The sequence below is a fragment of the Crocuta crocuta genome, unplaced genomic scaffold (assembly GCF_008692635.1).
Source record: "Crocuta crocuta isolate KB4526 unplaced genomic scaffold, BGI_CrCroc_1.0 scaffold30, whole genome shotgun sequence".
Taxonomy (NCBI): Eukaryota; Metazoa; Chordata; class Mammalia; order Carnivora; family Hyaenidae; genus Crocuta; species Crocuta crocuta.
In genome coordinates this window covers 5,334,198-5,356,706 of record NW_027528345.1, presented here as the reverse complement: position 1 = coordinate 5,356,706, position 22,509 = coordinate 5,334,198, and the positions used below count along the sequence as shown (strand labels likewise).

Here is a 22,509-nt window from a genome sequence, read left to right as displayed (position 1 = left end):
AGGATATTAATGGTTTCTATGTGTCCCATTCAGTGTGGATATTCATAGGAGTCACTGCAGAAGGCTGAGGGTATTTTGGTTTGTTTATAGTTTGCTAGGCTACCCGAGGCTTCCTGAGATACTTCTATCATGTGCCGTTCTATATTATATTGCTAAAAGTCAAAAAGAAATCCAAATTTTGAAAAAGCTGGTGAGCTAGTGATCACGGATATGTGTAATTAAAGACATGTATAGCAAAATGAAACACTCCTTTTTTACCCATCAAACTGGAAACTCCTAATACAACTCTGCTATTCTTTGTTGGTGAGGAGAATGGTCACTTTCTTATACTTACTATGGAATAATAAATAGGACAATGTCTGGAGGGAAATTTGGCTAGGCATATGAGAAGTCATTATAATGTGCAACCCTTTAAAGTTACCAATTCAACTTCTGGGAATTCATCTCAAGGAAATAATCATTGTGTCAAGTTCACTGCAGCACCATAAATAGTCATAAAATGGAAACAAACATTTCACAATAGGTAATCTGTTACATCATGATCACATTCACAAATTAAGTTATAACACATTCACTAAAATAAACTTGTGAAAGAATAGTTCATGCCATGAAAAATTTTAATAATATTTTGTGAAGCGAAAAAGCAGGTTACAAATCAGTAATAATGTAGAGGATGACTCCGTCTTTGGAAAAATATATATGTAATTATGTGCATAAGGTTCACATGTACTGATGAATTTATCTGGAAGATTGCATTGTAAGTAATTTTACTTCTTTTTTCTGTTCTGTGCTTTCCAATTTGCTTTTCGAAAAACTTGTAAGGCTTTTGCAACTTAAAAAGCCAATACATTTTTTAATGTAATAACCCAAGTTCCACACAATTCTAGTAAAACGTTCTGATCATGACAAAGTAACATGGGGCTATTCTTTTCTTTCATCCTGGACACTTCTATTAATACAGTCTCACCTGACATCATAAAAGGTGAATTAACAATATATTTATAATATGGTAGAGTGTAAAAGGGTTTCATATAAAGCATAATTATGACAATGATAATGATGGTAATAGTAATAACAATAACACATCATAGGAAAGGAAATCTAATGAAATTACAGGCAGGCAGAAGCCATGCTGCCAATAACAACTCTCCAAGGACAGCCTTTTGTACATCTCTCCTCTTTTTCCTTATATAATCACAGGAATGGTTTATGGATGCAAAAATTCTCTGGTTTTAAAAGATGAGGGGAGTTTAAGCCTCAAAACAGCAATGTGAGGTAATCTATTTATTTGCCTTTTCTTTCTAAATACCTTGAAATTTACTGACATAATATAACAGAGTAGGGAAAGACCATGTGTAACAGGGCACGGAACAGTCAGTGTTCCACAAATAACTCCCATATGTTGAAATGATTCCAGACCAGAGCAAAGACAGAGGATTTCGATTAACTGGTAAAACCAACATAACCTTGAAAGAAATGAGCAGGAATAAATGGGTACGTGCATCTCTTTCATAAATATAGATGCAAAACTGAATTCAGCAGTTTACTAAATAATAATGAAGTACCATGAAGTGGGATATGCTGCAGTGACAAAAGAATGGGTGAAGGTAAGAAACCTATTTTCATAGTTTATTACATTAATAGGTTAAAGTAGAATCCATACTGAAAGGAAGCATGTGATCATCTCTAGTTATGCTGAAAAAGCTTGTTTATTTTATAACAAGTCACCATAATTCCTAGGGGCACCTGTGTGGCTCAATCAGTTGAACATCTGACATCAGCTCAGGTAATGATCTCATGGTTTGTGAGTTTGAGCCCTACATTAGGCTTGCTACTGTCAGTGCAGAGCTTGCCTCAGATCCTCTGTCCCTCCCCCTCTCTCTCCCTCCCTCATTCATGCCCCCCCTCTTAAAAATAATAAATAAACATTAAAAAAAGAAGTCACCATAAATTCCTCATAAAAACTTAGTGTTAAGTTTTGTGTTAAGACACCAACAGCAAAAAATGATATTTAATGGTCAAAATAAAGGAGTACGGAAAAAAAAAAAACACTAAAACTTCAATAATTAAATAGGTTCAGTCCATGAGCTGGATGTTCGTAAAGCAATTTCAATATTCATCAAGGATCTAACAGAAGGAAATAAGCTCAACTTAACTAATAACGAAAAATCAAGGACCAATAAAGTATTTTTGACTATTAGGATAGAAAAGATGTGAACGATCAATAATACCCTGTGTCAGCAAATGTGAAGAAATTCGGATGTATTCGTTTCCTATTACTGCTGTAGCCAATTAACACAAACTTACAGCCATAGACAATACAAACGTATTAACTTAGGTCTAGAAGTCAGATGTTCAAAACGGCTTGTATTGAACTAAATCAAGATGCTGGCAGAGTAACATTCCTTCTGAAGACTCAGAGGAAGAATTTGTTTCTCTGTCCTCGTAGTGATGCTAGGCGCCACCCGCACTTCCTGACTTCCAGCCCTCTTGGTCGGCCTTCAAGCTAGCTTTCTCATGCTGCTACCTCTTGTCCTCCTCCGCCACTCTCTCCCTCTCTTAAAGATCTTTATACTTATATTGGCTGCTCCTGGATAATCCAGGAGAATCTCCATATCTGGGGGTCAGCTGACTCGAAACCTTAATTTCCCTTTGCCATGTAACTTCACATATTTGCAGGTTCCAGGGATTAGGATATAGATCTGTGAGAGAGGCATCATGTCATGCTCTTTACCACACCAGGTATTTTCAGTCACTGCTGGTGATGTGTATTATATATTGCTACAAACTTTCTGGCAGGTTGATGCTAAAATGTCCCTGTAGGTTACTATGCATCATGGAACTGTAGTTATATACTAGTCATATTTGCAAGTTCCTTTTATGTAGATAGTTTTAAAACATATTTCAAAAGAAAAATATTTATACTGGCCCTTGCCCCTCAAGTTTAGTGGTGATGATTTACTCTTTCTGACCTTATAAGCAAGTTACAGTCTACTCAGAGATGGGAATAACTTTCTAAGACATTAAAAAACATATCAGATTTATCCTGAGAGATTAAGGATGAGAAAGCCATTTTTTTACAAGATGAAGCCTCCCATGAATTTGAACTAAAATAGTGAGGATGCCTAAACATGCCAGATCGCTGGGAATCAGTAATTTTAAAAAATTCCATTATTCATTTAAATATTTATCTTATTGGGTCAATCTCACAAAATACACATTGAATTACCCAGAGAACCTTGGAGGTCAGATAGAAAATGCTTCAGAGCCACTAACTATGCAAATGCAGACAGAACTAACACCTGGACCATACTGAAGTGATAACTTCAGTGCCTTCTCCATGACAAGGCTTGTCTGATATAAATCACTCATTTAATTCTAATCACATTATGCCCTTGTTATAGTTCATTATCTCCCCAGGTCATATGGCTAGAGATTTTCCCAGGCAGAAAAATCTCATTTTATGATAGTCCTTGTTTCAAGTTCTTTCACTGATATTGTTAAGCCCTACAAATATTATTCTTCTCTTCATCAAAAGAACCATAATTTTTATTACTTTATTATGAAAACATAGTAAATATATACTTAAAGGCACATTTGCTGCTAAGTTTAAACCCTTGAGTGATTCTATAGCAAGACATGTGACACCCTTATGTTATTATTAATATTGAGTAATTTGCAGTTGAAAATAGATGGCTGCTATTTTATAAATTAATAAAGTATCACAAACTCTATATGACTGAACTTAGTATTATTGGCTTTTAAATTTTTAATTCATTTGCTCTCTCCCATCACAATAGAATTTTTTATCCCTAATGTGAAGTCAGTGATTACAATCCTCTGTCCCTCCCTCAACAAGGAAACACCTCTGAGGGAAGTCTCATCTCTCTTAGTAGGTGGTGAGAAGGTAAGGCAAAGCTCTGTTGTAATATTCTTACTTTTCCTCTTTTTCTAGGTATTAAGAGAAATACAACAGGGTCTGCCATGCTCAGAACTTCTTCCTTACGACTTTGTAATCAGAATATTCTTCTCCCACTTCATAGTACAGGAAGGAGCAATCATAGCCCCAAATTTTACCACTCCCTGACCTCATTGCATGGTGACGCTCCTGTAGGAGCGCGCTGATGGCAGTCATAGAGGACACCAGTTTCAACTAGAAGAGTTTCCCTGAGCAAACACTAGGCTCAGGGAAATACATAGTAAAGTCAGAACAGAAACTGTACTCTGGGTCTACAATGGTTGTGATTTGCAAAATATAAAGAAAATTGAATCGCTGATAAACATTTCTAGAACCTACACCAAATTCCATTCATAAATTGTCCACTGTCAACAGGACCTTAAATAAGCCCTCTGAAAAGCCCCCTGGCAAACTTTTCAATGTCTGATCAATATAAATATAAATTTATAAATATAAAATTCCTCCTATTTGGAAATATTCTAAAATCTTTCATGTAAAATATGATTATTGGGGCATCTGACTGGCTCAGTTGGTTAAGTGTCTGACTTCATCTCAGGTCATGCTCTCATGGTCGGTGTATTCGAGCCCCACATCAGGCTCGGTGCTGACAGTTCAGAACCTGGAGCCTGCTTCAAATTCTGTCTCCCTCTCTCTCTGCCCCTTCCCTATTCTCTCTTTCTCAAAAATAAACATTTAAAAAATATTCCAAATATGATTATTGAATCCCAATGTCAGTTTAAGCAACATCTGTTGCATATTCTCTGTATTTGATCTGAACTATTTCATGTAATTCTCATGACTTTTCAGTGAGATAGGTATATACTTGCAAACAAATAAATGCAATACATCAGGGGAATAATTATAATCAACATCTATCTATCTATATATCTATCTATTTAAAAGTTTATTTATTTTTGAAAGAGACAGAGACAACAAGAGTGGGGGGAGAGAGCAAGAGTGAGAACGAGAGCGAGAGCAAGAGTGAGACAGAGAGAGAGAGACAGAGAGAATCCCAAGCAGGCTCCACACTGCCAGCTTTGGGGCCCAGCTGAGACTCAGACTCACAAACTGTGAGATTGTGACTTGAGCCGAAACCAAGAGTTGGATGCACAACAGACTAAGCTACCCAGGTGCCCCTATAATTGACATTTATAAACATTGCTATGAACGTATAAAAAATGAATCACTTACGTTTGTCTGAGAGAGTCAGAGGAGGCTTCACAGAAAGGGTAGCACTTAAGCTGAAGTCTGAATGATGGCTGAAGATAGCCATGCGTGCACACTGAGAAGCCCTATTATCGCCAGTACCAAGGCATTATGACCTGAGTAACCAACTGGTATTTCAACATTTTAATGGAGTATATAAGATGTAAAGGGTGGGGATGGGGATGGGGAAAGAAAGGAAGGAAGATGACCAGGAAGAGGCCACCAGCTGGCCATGGGCTAGATAACAGAATAGGATAATATGGCATGCAAAAGAATTTCTATCTGAAGAATTTTAAGGATCAGATTTTCATGTTAAAAAGATTACTTTGGACAAATGGGTAAGAATAAAAGAAGAGAAACAAATCATACTCCTATAAGTAAAAGTTGATGGTAACCTAAACTAAATAGAGGTTATTAGGGTCTTACCGAGAAACAGATTCAAGAGATACTTGGCAAGAAGAATGTATAAGCCTGGCAATTGACTATAACACAGATGAAAGAAAGAAATCTTGGATATCTCCCAGGTTTTTTGGCTTGAGTGACAGAGTAGATAAAAATCATGATACGTTGATTTTAAACATGATGAACCAGAGAAGCCCAGGGAACATCTAGGCAGAAATAGCTAGTTGCCAGTTAGATATCCAGGCATGAAAGTGAGCAGAGGCATTTGGATTTGAGAAGGACCAGCACCTAAGGAGGACTTGAAGTTATGACAGTGGATGAAAACAGCCTTGGAAAAATAGCTGGGATGAAAAGATAAAGGAAAATAGGACAGGCTCTTAGGGGATACTTTAAGGGATTGTTTATAGGATGTTTAAGGAGTTGTTATAGGATAGGGATTTGACAAACTGGATTGAAAAGAAAGAGATATATACTTTAGCTTTGAGCTTGTAAAGACTTAGAATGCTGAGTCAAGAGACAGTCATAAGATAAAGTGAATGGATCCACCAGACTTAATTCTACACACAATCATTTCATGTAAGGACCCACTAATGTTCATATTTGTGTAACTGGAATATACCTTGGCCTCCAGGACCTTGTCCTTCCCCAGAATCTTGCCCAGAAACCCATCAGAATCAAAAGACAAGGATAGGAAGTGAAGGCGAAGAATGCCAAAATGATTGGAGACAATTTTTTTAAAATTGAAATTTTCTTAGGAAGTTGTATGTAGAATTATAACATTGCATATTATAAAGCAAAACTCCTAAAAAAAAAAAAAAGCCCTCCCTTTTTCAAGTTATATTAGCTGTTGCAGCTGTCACCTCTATGCCTTCTCTCTCTTTCCCCCCATAACAACTCCTTCTGACCCCCGGTTCCTACTGTCCTATTTCATGGGCAGGNGGGGGAGGGGGGAGAGAGACATTTCTTGGCACCAACTTCAGAAGTCCCAGAAAGGAATGACAAGAATTATAAACAACAAATTTTAATTTTTTCCCAGACATATTTTTGTGTGTAAAGTCATTCTGTTATAGAACAGAGACATATATACTTCTTTGGTTTTATGCTATGCTTATATTTTAGATCTTATTCAACTTGCAAATAAATGTTCAGGATTCAGCTACTGAAATCAAACGAAGTTTAAATAAATGATAAGCATCTTAGACATTAATGCATTTTTCTGCAAAGGGATATTTATAAAATATATTTTCATAAAAAATTAGAAAAAATGCACCAGATACATATTTGGTTTTATTGTTCAGCTTTTCACAATATGCACCACAGGAATGATAGGAGAAATGCATAATTCTGAACAACTCCCCAAAATTCATCAAATGTAATAAATTCCAAGTACCATCTGGTAATTTGTAATTTTCTTGGGGTTCTTTTATGTATAGCCACCTGAATCAAGCAATAATAAACACTGACTAATTACCAGTGTGTTGCCTTAGAATAGGGAGTTCAGAGAAATCACATTTGGGCTAAATAAAGACTCATATTCACAAATCAAATTCCCTAGTGATTCTGATACCACTAGATTTAAAAGGAAAACCCAAGAATCTGCCTTTTTAACCAGTACACAGTTGACTCTAAGGCATGGTCACAAGAATCATCTGTAATACATAGTAATTCCCAGGCACCAGTGCACATTTACTAAACCAGAAACTTCCAACAATGTTCCTATAGCCAGAGAAGTCACATCTTTGTAAGAGTTTTTGTGATTCTTCTGATCAGGTAGGGATGAGAATCACCCCATTAACAAAGATTTCTAACAGCAGATTATGGCTATAATGCATTGTTACTCAGACTCCATTATCACATTATAATAGTCTCGTTTAGCTAAAATCAAACAACCCAGAATGATTCATTGTAATTCAAGGCATAACTCTGAAACTTTTTTACAACTAAATTAATAGTTTTCTTCTATCCAAATAATATAATTTAGATATATGAAAATTCCATATTTCAACTGCCTTTTAATTTAACAGTCAAAAATCATAGAGTATGGGACATGAAAAAGTGTCATGCTATAGATGAGAGTATGGATTCCTACAAATGAAGTGACTTAAACACGGTCCCACTGCCATGTAGAGTCTTGCTTCTAGTACACTGCAAAAGTGTTTCCATCATTCACTAAGCTTCCTGCCACCTAGCAAGTGCTCTGTTGTGGTCATTGTATATACTATTTAATTAGATATACACAATACTATAAGGTAAGGGAAAAGTATGGACTTTGGAGTCACACAGATCCGTTTTCCTAATCCTCATTTTGCTGAATCCAGGCTCTGTTTGTGTACTGTGAGCAATTCTCATTTTTCTAGTTTTAAAAATTAGAGATAATCATATCAATCTTGTAGGGAGGTTGAGAAGATTAAATAGCATACAGTGTGTCTAAGCATCCAGGATTGTGCTCGGCATGTAGTAAATGCTTAGTGAATTATAGCTTTTTATTTTTCTTTCTGCTTCCTTTCTCCTTCCATCCTGAATTCTTTTGGGGCTAGTGTGTTTCCAATAACAGCATTCTTCCCCTCTTAGTAGCTTGTTCTTCATTTCTACTGTGGAAGGTTCTTACCATGGTCTTCTAGTATTGGACCCATCCTTAGTCTAAGTACACTACACTGGACTTTGAGCCACTTGTTGCACATTTGCCCAAGGCTCCTCTTGGTTGTCCAACTCCAGAGTTAATGGACCTTTTACTCAAAAATTATCTGTCAGAGAGTACTGGGCTGGGATTTGGAAGATCCAAATTCTAGACTGGGTGCAACCACTGACTATGACCTGAGGCAAGTTACCAAACCTTCCTGGTCTTCAGTTGTGAAATCAGGATGTGATCATATGACCAAAAATGTTCGTCCTATTCTAAAATGCTAGTATTCTAAAATATTTTAAAACGTGTCTAAAAATGGCCGTTCATTTCTTATTTTAGGTATGAATTAAAAATAAATGTTCTGGGGCACCTAGGTGGCTTAGTCGGTTAAGCGTCCGACTTCGGCTCAGGTCATAATCTTACGGTTTGTGGGTTTGAGCCCTGCGTCAGGCTCTGTGCTGACAGCTAGCTCATACCCTGGAGCCTGTTTCGGATTCTGTGTCTCCCTCTCTCTGGCCCTCCCCTGTTCATGCTGTCTCTCTCTCAGAAATAAATAAAACATTAAAAAAATACGATAAAATAAGTGTTCTGAATTAGCGGGGATTGTTGTACTGGCTTTCATGATGTCTCATTGCCTACAACATTTCTTTTTAAATTTATTCTTTAGCTCTATCATTGTATCTTAAAAACTTAATAGAAGAACTCATGGNATAAATAAATAAATAAATAAATAAATAAATAAATAAATAAATAAATAAATAAATAAATAAAAAGAATAACTACAAAGTGAGGCACCTGGGTGGCTCAGTTGGTTAAGCATTTGACTCTTAGTTTCAGCTCAGGTTATGATCTCATGGTTCATGAGTTCAATCCCTAGGTCAAGATGGAGTCTGCTTGGGATTCTTGAATTCTCCTCTCTCTCTGCCTCTCTCTCTTTCTGCCCTCCCCCTCAGAATACATAAATTAATTTTTAAAAATAGCTACAGAGTATTAGATCATCTCATCTGGGGACAGGATATTTGACATGAATGTCTGTCAGTAGAGTGCAAGTTTAGTAACACCTATCCATATCTGACTTGAAGTATAACCACACTCTGAGTTTGAAACAGACCCCAGAGGAGCTGGGAGCCTGATCAAATGGAAGAATGTGTGTCTTCAACATTGTACTTTTTATTCTATACAAGTGGTGCAATGACAGGTGGTAACTGCTACATGTGACTTCCAGGGCCAAACATGATACACATACAAAGATGGGGGTGAAGATGGGGGCTGGAACATTTCAGGGTGATTATCAGTTACTAATAATTCCCTGGAACCTGAAAACAATGATGCATCCATTAAAAAATACAAATTGGAAAGAGTTCTATCTTGCTGCCTCCATGTGGCTTTGAAAATATTACTGCTCATGGTCAACAATATGGAATTTATATTTTCCCAGTTTTTTTTAGACATGTCTTAGCTCTCTTAAAAAAAAGTACCTTGGAGACTAAAGCATTTAAATTGGGATAAAACTTGAATTTCTCTACTTTCCACTTGCTTAACCAAATATTATAATTCCTTCAAGTACCATTCTTCCCACATTATCCTTAAAGACTTGACTGATCTTACCTACTCAACAATAATCCCTCATAGAACTTCCTGCCTGTTTCAAAACTGTGATCTACATCATATTTAACCAGACTATTAGTTTCATTTTCAAGTGAGTGTGTTTATCACTCCAGTACCCATGATTGGACCCTAAAATTTGTTTGCCTGGTAACTCCAGCTTATCTGTTATCTTCTGCCAAATTTTCTGGATACTACAGATCACCTACTAAGACATGTTCTCTGGCACCTCCTGCCAAGTGCCCACTTGGGGGGACTCTCCTATGATGCATGGATGTGACTTACCATAAAGCATCTGTCCACTATTTGGAAGCTAGTCCCTGGGACTATTTATAAATATACAGAGATTCTCCATGATTTTCCTGGAATATTCTGTCTTCCTACTAGATCAGGTGATGCCAGAAATACAAAATGGTGACAGTAAATAAAAGGGAGATTCAACCTCTTAGACACATATTGTGAAGACAGTAGGCATTTATAGTTAATCCAGGAATTACTTAAATTATAAGCCCTTATTCCATGTCATCATCTGGGACAGAAATTGCCATTACTGTGTTTTCAAGTAGGTGTGTAACCTTTGAGTAAGAAAAATGAAGATGTAAAATGATTGTGAAAGCGAGTTTAAAGTACTTTGAAAAAAGTTCTATAACGTATCCCCAAAGCTGAAGGACATGTTAAGACTGGTGGTCAGACATTTAAACAGCCCTTTCTTTCTAAGTAGCCTATAAACAAAATCAGTCAGAACAACTTGTCCAGAAAATATATGCCAACTTGTCAAAACACCATAGCTATTTAATTAAAATTGGGTCATGCTTGTTGCTCTGCCCTATGTTCTAAAGTGATTGATTCCATTTTAAACAGCTATGACCTCAAAAGAAGTGCCCTACTGAACTCAGGTTACTGGAGTTTTGAAATAAAGTCCACCAAAAGTCAAAATGTCTTTTTTTAAACTAGTCAACCTACTTCTGAGAACCATACACAAAACAGAAAACAAGCACATTTTTAGAGGTTACAAAGTGAAATGTTTGTAGAATGCAATTTTCATAATTATTTTTTCAGTGCATTAGGAATTACTTTTCAGGAAATATCACTTTTCTCTAAGTGTTTTTCAAACTAGACCAAAGAGTCCTTTTTAACACTTAACTGAGCAGTTTGTTCAGATTTTTATATGGATATTTAATTACAGTAAAATGATAACTCAATGAAAATGACCTAATTTAATATTATTGATAGCTCATTCTCCTGCTGTTGGTAAACATTTGGCTTCTTGAAAAATCTCATGTTATTTGGCTTTCCTGAAATAATGCTATGATCATTCATTTATTTATTCTTTCATTCAGCAAATACTTATGGTAAAACTGCAATGCATTGAACATGAGCAAGCTGTGGGAATGAAAACATTGAAAAAACATACCTCTTCTCCTTGAGGGGCCCACATGCTAGAGGAAGGATGTAGATACAAAGGATGAAGGTACTAGGTAGGTATATAGATAAATTTCAAGAGAAGTGTTGATAACATGTATCAACAGTGTAAGGACTCACCAAAATGTAATCTTTGAATCTTTTATCTTCACTTTAAAAGCTTCTCTTCTAGAAGACTTCTTTCATCTCCTTGAAGCATATAAAGCTGATACTACATATGTAATATATTTTATATTATGAATCTACTTATATAACTAAATCAAAGGAATACCCACACAGAAGGTGATAAGAGAAGCCTTCTAGAGGATATTAAAGAGAAGTTCAAGGCAAAACCTCTCTATTCTTACCTATAAATTCCTAGAAATTTATCTTCTCATAGCTTCTTCTGCCTCCTGGGCACTTTGTTCAGCTGATGCTATCTCAATGCTAGACTGCATTGATCCAGGTGTAGAACTTGACAGCTTTTAATATTCCCTACACTAATCCCCTAGTGTTCAGTTATATAAAGCATTCAGAAGGGACAGAGAATTAATGGAAACTTAACAACAGATATAACTTAATCAGTCTCCATGGTCATTGCCATTGCTTCATCCCATCAACTCCACCCACCATCCACAGTGGAGAATTTTACTGGCTCCTCAAGTCATCCCCACCTATACCCATCTTTCTGGCTTCACACCTCTCCTCCCTCTCCCCATATCCCTTCCCTACTCTCTTTAGTTCTTTCTTCTCTTCCTCTCCCTTTCTTCTTTCATTCTTTCTCTTCCTGTCTAGTTAAAACAGTATAGAACGTTCTCTATCTTATAAAGAGAAAGCCCCTTTATTTTAAAGCTTTATATTTTATATATTTATACAATATTATATAATATTATATATATTTTATATTTAAAGACTTATCACATCAGCAACTAGGTCTAGGATGTCAGGGAAGATAAATTTTAAAAGTGGCAAAGGTAAAATAAAATTCTAAGTAGAAAAAAAAAATCAGAAAACAAAAATGCATAGCATGACTTCGAATTTTGTAAGAAAAATGCAAATGTAAAATAACACATAAAATATATTTGAAGAAAATATATCAGATTTATCTCTGTGTAAAAAAATAAAAATAAAAAAATAAAAATAAAAACACATTCATTATAAAAAAAATAAAAGTGGCAAAGGTAGGAATGTTTACTTTTTCACTGAATAATTTTTCTAAGCAGTTTCTTCAAATGTCTTTACTCTATTAAATTATGAATTCCCTTGTGATCACAAATGCCTGTGGACTGTGTCATTGAATTTTTATTTCCTTTCCCACTGTCCTGTGTCTCTAGCACCTGATATGACATACAGTAGGAATTAATTTGCAAATGTTTTGTTTTGTTTGTCACAATCTTTATCACTAGGTATTTTTCCAACTGTATTGAGGTTTAACTGACAAAGAAAATTGTAATATATTTAAAGTATAAAACATGATGATTTTAATATACATATGTAGTGAAATGAGCCCCACAATCAAGTTAATCAACATATCCATTACCTCACATAGTTTAATTTTTTTAAATGAGAAGGCTTGAACTGTACTCTCTTAGCAAATTGCAAGTATACAAGATAGTATTTTTAACTAGAGTCACCATGTTATATGTTACATCCTCAGAACTTATTCATCTTAAAACTAGAAGTTTGTGCCCTTTTGCCAACCTCTCCCTATTTTCAACACCTGGCAACCACCATTCTACTCTCTGTTTCTATGAGTTTGGCTTTTTATTTGTTTTAATTTGGGTATAGTTGATGTACAATGTTACATTTTCTCTCAGGTACACAACATAGTGATTCAACAACTCTATATGTATATTAGCCTTATCACAAGTGTGGCTGTCATCTGTCACCATACAATGTTGTTATAATATTACTGACTATATTACCTATGCTATATTTTTATTCCTGTGACTTATTTATTCTATAAATGGAAGCCTCTATCTCCCACTCCCCTTCACCAATTTTGCTCATTGCCTGCCCCCTCCTTTCTGACAACCATAAGTTTGCTCTTTGTATTTATAGATCTAATTCTACTTTTTGTTTTTTCCCCTTTGTTGTGTTTCTTAGATTCCACATTCCACATTAAATGAAATAATATGGTATTTGTCTTTATCTCTCTTACTTATTTCACTTAACATAATACCCTCCTGGTCTATTCATGAGGTTGCAAATGGCAAGATCTCATCCTTTTTCACAACTGAGTAATATTCTGTATTCACACTACACCTTCTTTATTCATTCATTTATCTATAGACACTTGGGTGTTTCCATATTGTGGCTATTGTATGTAATGCTGAAATAAACACAGAAGTACATATATCTTTTCAAATTAGTATTTTCATTTTCTTTGGATAAATACCTCATGGGGGAATTATTGGATTATATGGTATTTCTGTTTTTAATTTCAATAATCATCAGGGATATGCACATCAAAACCACAGTAAGATATCACCTTACACCTGTCAGAATGGCTAGAATCAAGAAGACAAGAAATAACAATTGTTGGTAAAGATGTGGAGAAAACGGAATCCTCATACACTGTTGGTGGGAATGTAAATTGGTACAACTTACTGTGGAAAACAGTATGGAGGTTCCTCAAAAATAAAAATAAATAGAATTCATAAATGTTTTCTGAACTTAGTAGATCAGCACTAAGTTCTTACTGTGATGATTACGATACTACTCTCAGCTGGAGAAAATTTTCTTGTTCATTGTTTTCCTTTCTCAAATTCAAGCTGCTTGCCCTTCTACTCTCTGTTTTGAAGTTTTGTCATACTATACTGTCTACACTGATCTCTGTCTTTCTCTTTATTCTGGGCAAGTGGACTTCTATGACACGTTTTTTCTTTGATTATTCTACAATACATTATATGTTTAACTCTTACATATCTTAGATATATCTTTCCTTCATCTAACAAGAGAAGAATGGGTGGGACATAACTGCAAATTAAATACTCATTAAATGAGCTAAAGGAATATAAAAACCAAATGGCAAAATTATAAATATTAAACAGATTTTGAGATAAGATTTACCCAGAGAGAAGTGTTTTTTATAATTTACTTCTCATATTCTGTAGAAGTGTGTGATTTATATGAGCCACGTGTTGTATTTTACTGACATCTGTTTATGCCCTAGTTCTAGGGTCTGTACTAGAACTGCAGAAAGAGGTGATGCATCAAATTGTTTACACAATAAATTTAGAAAATCCTATTTAATAAACATTCATAAAAATAAATATTTATATTTTCACTGAAAATTTTCAGAATTAACCTACTAACTTTGTTAAGATAAAATCTTTATAGAAGTACTGTCAAATTCTAAGGGTTTCTTTTTTTCTTTTCTTCTTACCAAACATTAAAATACCTTTTGATAGTTTAAGTTGAATTTTTCTACGATTAGAAAAGTCTAGTGTCAATTGCTTTTAAAATCACTTAAAAAAGTCCAATGAGAAAAAATCATTTAGTGGAATTATTCCCTCCATTTCCACTAATTTTGCTACTTTTCTATGTTTCTTTTGTCTGAAATATGTAAATCTAGAATGAAGTAGATCACACTTTAGTTGGTTATGGACTTGTAGGATATTGTACTATATATCTGTAAATGCCTTGAATACATTTACCTTCTGAGGCTCTGTTTATTTTACCACATGCACTAGTTCCTGAAACTTCAACATGATGCTCCCAAAGGGGGGCAGAGTTTGCATGAGAGTCAGTGCTGAAATGTCACTTCTTTATCCTCATCAAGAGTTATTACTCTGGGCGTACTGCTGCCCACGGAAGGCTCTGTGCTAGGGAAACTCCAGGGACACGGAGTTATAAGCTATGGTTCCTGCTCCAAAGAGCAGGAAAAAAGTAAAATGGTGATTTGCTGTCCAAGTGAAAAGTGCTGCAGGAGTTCCAAGGAGGAAGGAGTCACATGGTTTTCACGAGGGGGAGTTGGAATGGTCCTCAGTGGTAGTGTCTAGATGACCAGAGCAGGAGGAGAGACATCTGGGGAGCCAAAGAGGCTTACAGACACCCTGAAATAAGTGTGCTGTGGTCGAGGGCCAAACAGCAAGCCCTTTGGTCTGTGGTAGATCTACAGCATAGGTCGGTCTGGCCTAGAGCTACAGCATCACATACATGTGAGAAAACACAGCAAGGCCAGATGGTGAAGGGCACTGAGAACATGCTCTCGGAGTCCTCACTGAGGTATCTCTGGCTGAGAAGAGGCAAGTACAACGTGGCATTTCAGATCGGAAGTTTATGAGCCTGAGCTGCGCAGAGTGTGTGGGACAAGGGGGCATCTGGAAGCAGAAGTTTGCATAGGGGATTATTTTACAATAGTAGGGAGGAGACTTGGGACTGAACAGAAGTAGAGAAATGAGAAGAAAGGCTTAGGTCACAAAAGACAGCAAAAGAAAAATCAACAGGGCTTGTTCACTGACTCAGTATTGGAAGAGAAAAGGAGTTAAGGGCCCTAACTCTTGGGCCTCTTTCTGGACTTTCCTTCATACTAGACATCAAGTAATTTAGCTTTTGAGGCCCAGAGTCCCCCTGCTTTTCTGTGGAACTGCCTTGCCCCCAGTCTTTTCACTGATGGGTGCGGGACAATCCAATCCTTACAATCATTTCCCCAGGAATCCAGAATTAGGCCTGACAACTAGAGAGTCGTCTCCCTTTGAGATGCTGGCTGTGGCCATTTCCTTCCATGTGAACTGGGAAGCTGAGATAGTTTCTTTGCAGTAAGAAAAGAGAAGGAAACAGAAGGCGGGGGAGGATGAGAGATGAAGAATAAAAGCTAGGTCTGGGCTCCCTGGTGCACTTTAGTCTCTGCTTTCATGTGTCCCTAAAATGTAACTGCATCCCTCCTCTTTAATTCTGTATAACATCCTTACAATACAGTATNCCCGTGATTAAGCTAGCTTGGCAGGGTTATTGTTACTTGTGACCAAAATCATCCAAACTGATAGATTCCTCAGCACAAACTATACATTGTCAGTCCAGTGGTGCTCTGGCTACTCTCTGAACACTTCAGCACTTTATTGACCACATTTTCATGCCATTTCCTTCATCTAGAATGCTTTCCCCTTCCCAATCCTGCTGACTCTACATATATAAATTTTTATTATCCTTCCTTTCTTCCATCTCTCCTTATTAAGTACTTTTTGAGTGATTCCATAATATCTGTAAATTGTAATGTTACATTTCCCCACTTCAAGTCCCTGATCTTAGTGACCTTATTGGAAGAATAATTAAAAAGATATAAAGAGGGTAGAAGGTGATTGATAATAGTACAAAAATCAGGAAATTTATGCTTTCACGTATACAAATTTAAACAAATCCAAAGGTGAGCGGTCTATTCAGTTACTAATACTTTTGACTCTAAAATGGGTTCAAAGAGGTAGGCCATTTGGCAAAAGCAGATATTTTACATAAGGAAATATATCCTTTAGGAGTGTCAGATGAAAGAAGATAAAAACAGCCTCTGAGGGGCACCTGGGTGGCTCAGTCAGCTAAGCAACCAACTTTTGATTTCAGCTTAGGTCATGATCTCCTGGCTCCTGGGACCAGCCCCATGTTGGGCTCTGTACTGACAGTGTGGAGCCTGCTTGGGATTCTCTCTCCCTCTCTCTCTGCCCCTCCCCCACTTATGTGTACTCTCTCTCAAAAGAAATAAACATAAAAAAAAAAAACCCAGCCTCTGAATAAGTAATGCATAATACACTATTTAGTGCTATGAATTTGATTTTATAAATATCCAGAGGAGGTCTTACAGCAAGTAAAAGACAGATATGGAGCCCACCAATGTTTTCTTATTTTCTCCACTATGCTAAACTATCCCACAGGAAATGAAAAAGAAATACATCAATTTTTAGATGAGATGAGCATTCAATTTTACATCATTTTTTAAATTGATAACATATTTTAAACGGTTATTCATTAAAATAGAAATATATTCCAGGAACCATCTTGAACCTAACGCCTGAGCTATATTATGTAGCAACAACAACAACAAACCATTATTCTCTTTTAAGACACTACAGAATATCACTTATAAAGGGTTCTCTTTGCCTCTAAAATAAGAAAACCAATCTGCGATCTTGTGAAATCTCACATAAATCTGGCACACAATGGCGTTTACCTTCCCTTCAGCAATTGTGGTCTGTGTTCTGGTAACTTACAATGTCTCAGGAGGGAAAATCCAAAATTGCCTTATAAAATCAGTATGAGGATGTGTGGCAAGTGGAAGGACATTTAATGAGCAAAATAAAGTGCCAAGAAATAGTTAATGTTTCTTTCGGCCTCATTCAAAGGAACATTCCTAAGACCCCAAAGCACTCACAGCAGAAGATTACATGAGTAGCACTGGTTAGCGCAATGCTATTATACAAACAATCTGTTGCTGAGCAGGGCAGAAATATTGTTTACATGAAAATGCAATGATCTCTAGTGGGTACTGAAAGAAAGTGATAATTTCCATAACCAGAAAAAGCATTTTTACATCATTCCATTTCAACCGCTTATAAAACCCTGAGTTGCTTTGGCAATTGCTTATCCCTGCTTTGCTGGCTTTATATCATCCTCATCTCTGCAGCTTTTCATTTACTAAATGACAGGGTTTTTTGTTGTTGCTTTGCCTTATTTTTTTTCCCTGAAGCCTTGGCAGAAAACACCACGATGCTGTATGGTTTCTCAGGGTCCACCTTGGAATGTTCATACAATGAATTTTTGGTGCTACTTTCACAAAAGCCCAGTTGGCTTATCCTCCCAGTAAAACTGCTACAGCTATGATCAGAAAAGCCCCTGTTAATAGCAACTGTAAAGGATGTACTTCTTTCTCTACCTTTATGGAGCCTTTCACTCTACATACAGTGTTTGTTATACTGAGAACAAAGCACAGAGCATTTCAGTGAGAGAAGGGAAATACAAGGACACTTACCTGCATTACAATAAGGAGGTCAAAGACCAAGATGAAAGAAGCCAGGAATGCTCTGGAAACTTCATCACTGGGCAAAAATCCCCGATTCAGTTTGTCCCAGCTGATCCAGTCAGTGGTAATGACAAGTACAACCACAGAAGTGAGAGTAAAGAGAACCGTCCTGCAAGGAACAAGATGCTCATTAAAACCATAGACAGTGAAGAGTTTGTGTAATCTGAGCTTTATCAAATGTCTACCTTTTGCCAAGTACCCTTTGCCAAGGCATAGTCACCAAAATGAAGATGAACAAAGAAGTAAATTAAGTGCTTTCTTCCAAAAGCAATTAGCAAAAGGTATGATAGCATCTATCCCAAGATTTTCCCTTAAGAACATTAAGGTAATGATTTTAGGACAAATAATTAACAAAAACATTACAAATGGCCTTGGGTAGTGCAATATGGGTCCCAAAGAGAACACTGGTGTGTAGCTCTCATTACATGTACATCATTTACTGACAGTAGTAGACACGTATATGTAAGAGCAGAAGGCAGATGATGAATGGGTGAAGAAGCCTTTGGATTCTATTACGTGCTGCAAAACAGAGGGATAGACCAATCCCATCATCATCCGCATAGTGTGAGGAGCTCCATCGAAGAACTACCTCTACACACCAATGGTGTAGCCACTTCTCCTCACCAGACTTGTGTCATAGATGGCTTGTGGACTAGTGACCTGTATAGGTCACATCGTGTTTGATTATTCATTCCTTGTTATAAGATACTAGGGCCTGAGCTTATCTCTTATTCTGTGGCCCCTGTGAAATCTTACATAATTGTATCAGATAGAATTCAATGAATTTTTGTTGAAGTTGTAACAATTAAGCTTTTTATAAAAATCAAGAGTACCTAAGTTAGTCTTTAATATTGACATCAAAGTAAATCTGAAATGTGGGCAGCAAAAATTTAATCTGCCAGAGAATTGACCATGATGTAGTTAAGCCTCTGCTTTCAGAGCTATATTAGTATCTGGATGTTGTTTTGAATTGTATAAAGGACTCTACAGCCACACCACCCTATACACACCTGAGCTCGTCTGAATTGTAAACATGAAAATTGAGGAAAAAAGCAATTACTTTGAAAATACATGGAGGTGAAATAATACCTTAGAGGACTACATATCCATTTTGACCATTAACAAACTTGTTTTTGCCCTCTGATGTCTGATAATGATGATACAAAAGAACCACATAGAAATATAGACCATCCTAAAATTCTCTTTTCAACTGAACAAAGCACAGATTTCTAAACCTAAATACTGGGTTTGCTTTTTATAACTTATTTCTAACAAGTTATACTTTGATATAATGAATGTAACAAGCCCCTCCTTAGATTTCCCACTTTGTATGGATAGAAAAGATGTATTTAAAACATTTTTGAAAAATAAATATATCTAATAAATTTAACTAATTTATTTAAAGAATTTGACTTATGACTTCTAAAATATAAATTACAGAGACCCTACTACCATGTAGAATACCTTTGGTCATTTTCAGAAATTCAAATGGATTAATTAAGCATGGGAGGAATTCTAAATAACTATTACAATTCAATAGAAATGAAATAGCAAATATTACACAGTCAAACATAAGAATAATGGGATTTTAAAGAAATTTTTCTCCAAATTAAGTCTGTTTGTGTTTTTTTTCTTAATTGTTTTTTTTCTCTTAAGCAAGTAAGAAGTTTATATATTTAATGCAATAAATCCCTGGATGGCATATTAGCCCAACAATATCACTCAGAACAAAGTTCCTTTTATCTTCCTTCTCCTCCGTCCTTAATAGGACCTTCACCCTTATCATGGTGAGATGGCTTCTCTATCACCAGACATTTCATCCATGGTCAGCCATTAAGACAGGAGAATGATACGGTTTTTCATATATGGCCTTATTATGTTGAGATATGTTCCCTTTGTTGATAGTTTTTATCATGAATGGATGTTGCACTTTGTCTAATTCTTTTTTTCTGCACCTATTGAAATGATAATATGGTTATCCTTTATCTTGTTGACTTGATATAGCATGTTGATTGATTTAATTTAAACCACTCTTGCATCCCAGGAATAAATTCCACTTGATCATGGTGAATGATTTTGTTTATTGTCAAGTTGGTTACCATATAACACCCAACGTTCATGGTGAATGATTTTTTAAATATATTGTTGGTTTTCATTTGCTGAATTTTGGATCTATGTTCCTCAGAGATATTGGGCTGTAAATTGTTGTTGTTGTTGTTGTTTTTGTAGTGTCTTTATCTGGTTTTGTCATCAGGGTAATGTTGGCCTCATAAAATGAATTTGCAAGCTTTCCTTCTATTTTCTGGAATAGTTTGAGAAGAATAGGCACTAACTCTTATTTAAATGTGGTAGAAGTCACCTATGAAGTTATCTTTTGGGAGATTTTTATGTTACTGTTTTAATTTCATTGCTGGTGATTAGTATGTTCAAATTGTCTATTTCTTCCTGGTTCAGTTTTGGAAAATTATATATTTCCAGGAATTTAACTGTTTCTTGTAGGTTGTCTAATTTGTTGGCATGTTAATTTTCATAATATAATTTTATAATCCTTTCTCTTTCTGTGGTATTGGTTCTAATTTCATCACTTTCATTTTTAAATTATATTTGAGTCCTCTATCTGTCTGTCTCTCTCTTTTTTTAAGAGTCTGGCTAAAGGTTTATCAATTTTGTTGATCTTTAAAAAAAAATAGGTCCTGGCCTCACTGATATGTTCTATTGTTTTTGTTTTGTTTTGTTTTAGTTTCAGTTTTGTTTATTTCTGTCTAGTACTTATTATTTCCTTCCTTCTACTGATTTTGGATTTTATTTGTTCCTCCTTCTCTAGCATCTTTAAGTTTTAGGTTAGGCCATTTATTTGAGATTTTATTGGTTCTTGAGTTAGGCCTCTATTGCTATAAACTTCCCTCTTAGAATCCCTTTGGCTGCATTCCAAAGATTTGGACCATTGTGTTTTAATTTTTGTCTCCATGTATTTTTTGATTTCCCTTTTGATTTCTTGGTTGACCCATTCATTGTTTAGTAGTATGTTATGTAACTTTCATGTGTTTGTGCTCTATCTAGGGGTGTGTGTGTGTGTGTGTGTGTGTGTGTGTGTGTCTAATTTCTAGTTTCATAGCATTATGGTCAGAAAAGATGCATGATATGACTTTGATATTTCTGAATTTGGATTTGTGGCCTAACATGTAATCTTTTCTGGAGAATGATGAGTCTGCACATGAAAATAATATGCATTCTCCTATTTTAGAATGGAATGTTCTGACTATGTCTGTTAAATCCATTTAGTTCAAAGTATCATTTAAGGCCACTGTTTCCTTATTGATCTTCTGTTTGGATGATCTATCCATTGATGTAAATGGATGTTAAATTCTCCTAGTATATTTGTATTACTATTGAGTAGTCCCTTTTTGTTATTAAATATCTTATGTATTTGGGTTATTCCACGGTGGGTGCATAAATATTTACAATTGGTATATCTTTTTGTTGCATTGTTCCCATTATTATTATAAAGTGTCCTTTTTTGTCTCCTGTTACAGTTTTTGTTTTAGTCTATTTTGTCCCATATAAGTATTGCTACCCTGGCTTTCTTTTCACTTTCATTTGCATGATAAATCCTTCATTTTCAATGAAAATTTCAAATGAAAATTTCAAATGAAAATGAAAAAATCATTTTCAATCTGCAATGAGGTTTGAAATGAGTCTCTTGTAGGAAGCTTATAGATAGGTCTCGCTTTTTTATCTATTCCATCACTCTATGTCTTCTGTTTAAAGTAGGCCATTTGCATTTAAAGTAATTATTGATAGGTATGTACTTACTGCCATTTTGTTACCTGTTTTATGGTTGTTTTTATAGTTCTTCTTGCTCCTTCTTTCTCTTGTTCTCTCACAGTTTGCCAGCTTTCTCTGGTGATACACTTAGATTCCTTTCTCTTCATTTTTTTACATATCTATTACTGGTGTTTTATCTGTGGTTACTGCTAAGTTTGTATATAGCTTCTTATGTATATAGCAGTCTATATTAAGTTGATGGTCACCTAAGTTTCACTCATTCTTTACTCCTCTCCCCTCCATGTTTTACATATATGGTGTCATGTTTTATATCTTTTTATTTTGTGGATTCTTTGACCAATTTTTAAAGATATACTTAATTTTAATGCTTTTGTACTTCCAACTTTTCTTAATCCTACTTGTGGTCTTTCTTTTTGACTCTCTGAGTCCCTTTAGTATTTTTGTAGAACAAGTATAATACCCATGCATTCCTTTATTTTTGTTTATCTGGAAAATTCTTTATCTCTCTTTCTACTC

The 22,509-nt window shown here is 35.6% G+C and overlaps 1 protein-coding gene across 3 annotated transcripts in view; it reads right to left on the bottom strand.

Annotated features, from left to right (window-relative positions):
- Positions 1-22,509, bottom strand: part of TMEM117 (transmembrane protein 117) — a 454,418-nt gene that overhangs the window by 62,831 nt on the left and 369,078 nt on the right. For all 3 annotated transcript variants that reach the window (XM_077753237.1, XM_077753238.1, XM_077753239.1), the window contains one exon: positions 18,157-18,316. In XM_077753237.1, the coding sequence (XP_077609363.1) occupies positions 18,157-18,316 (160 nt within the window). The remainder of the gene's footprint in view (positions 1-18,156; positions 18,317-22,509) is intronic.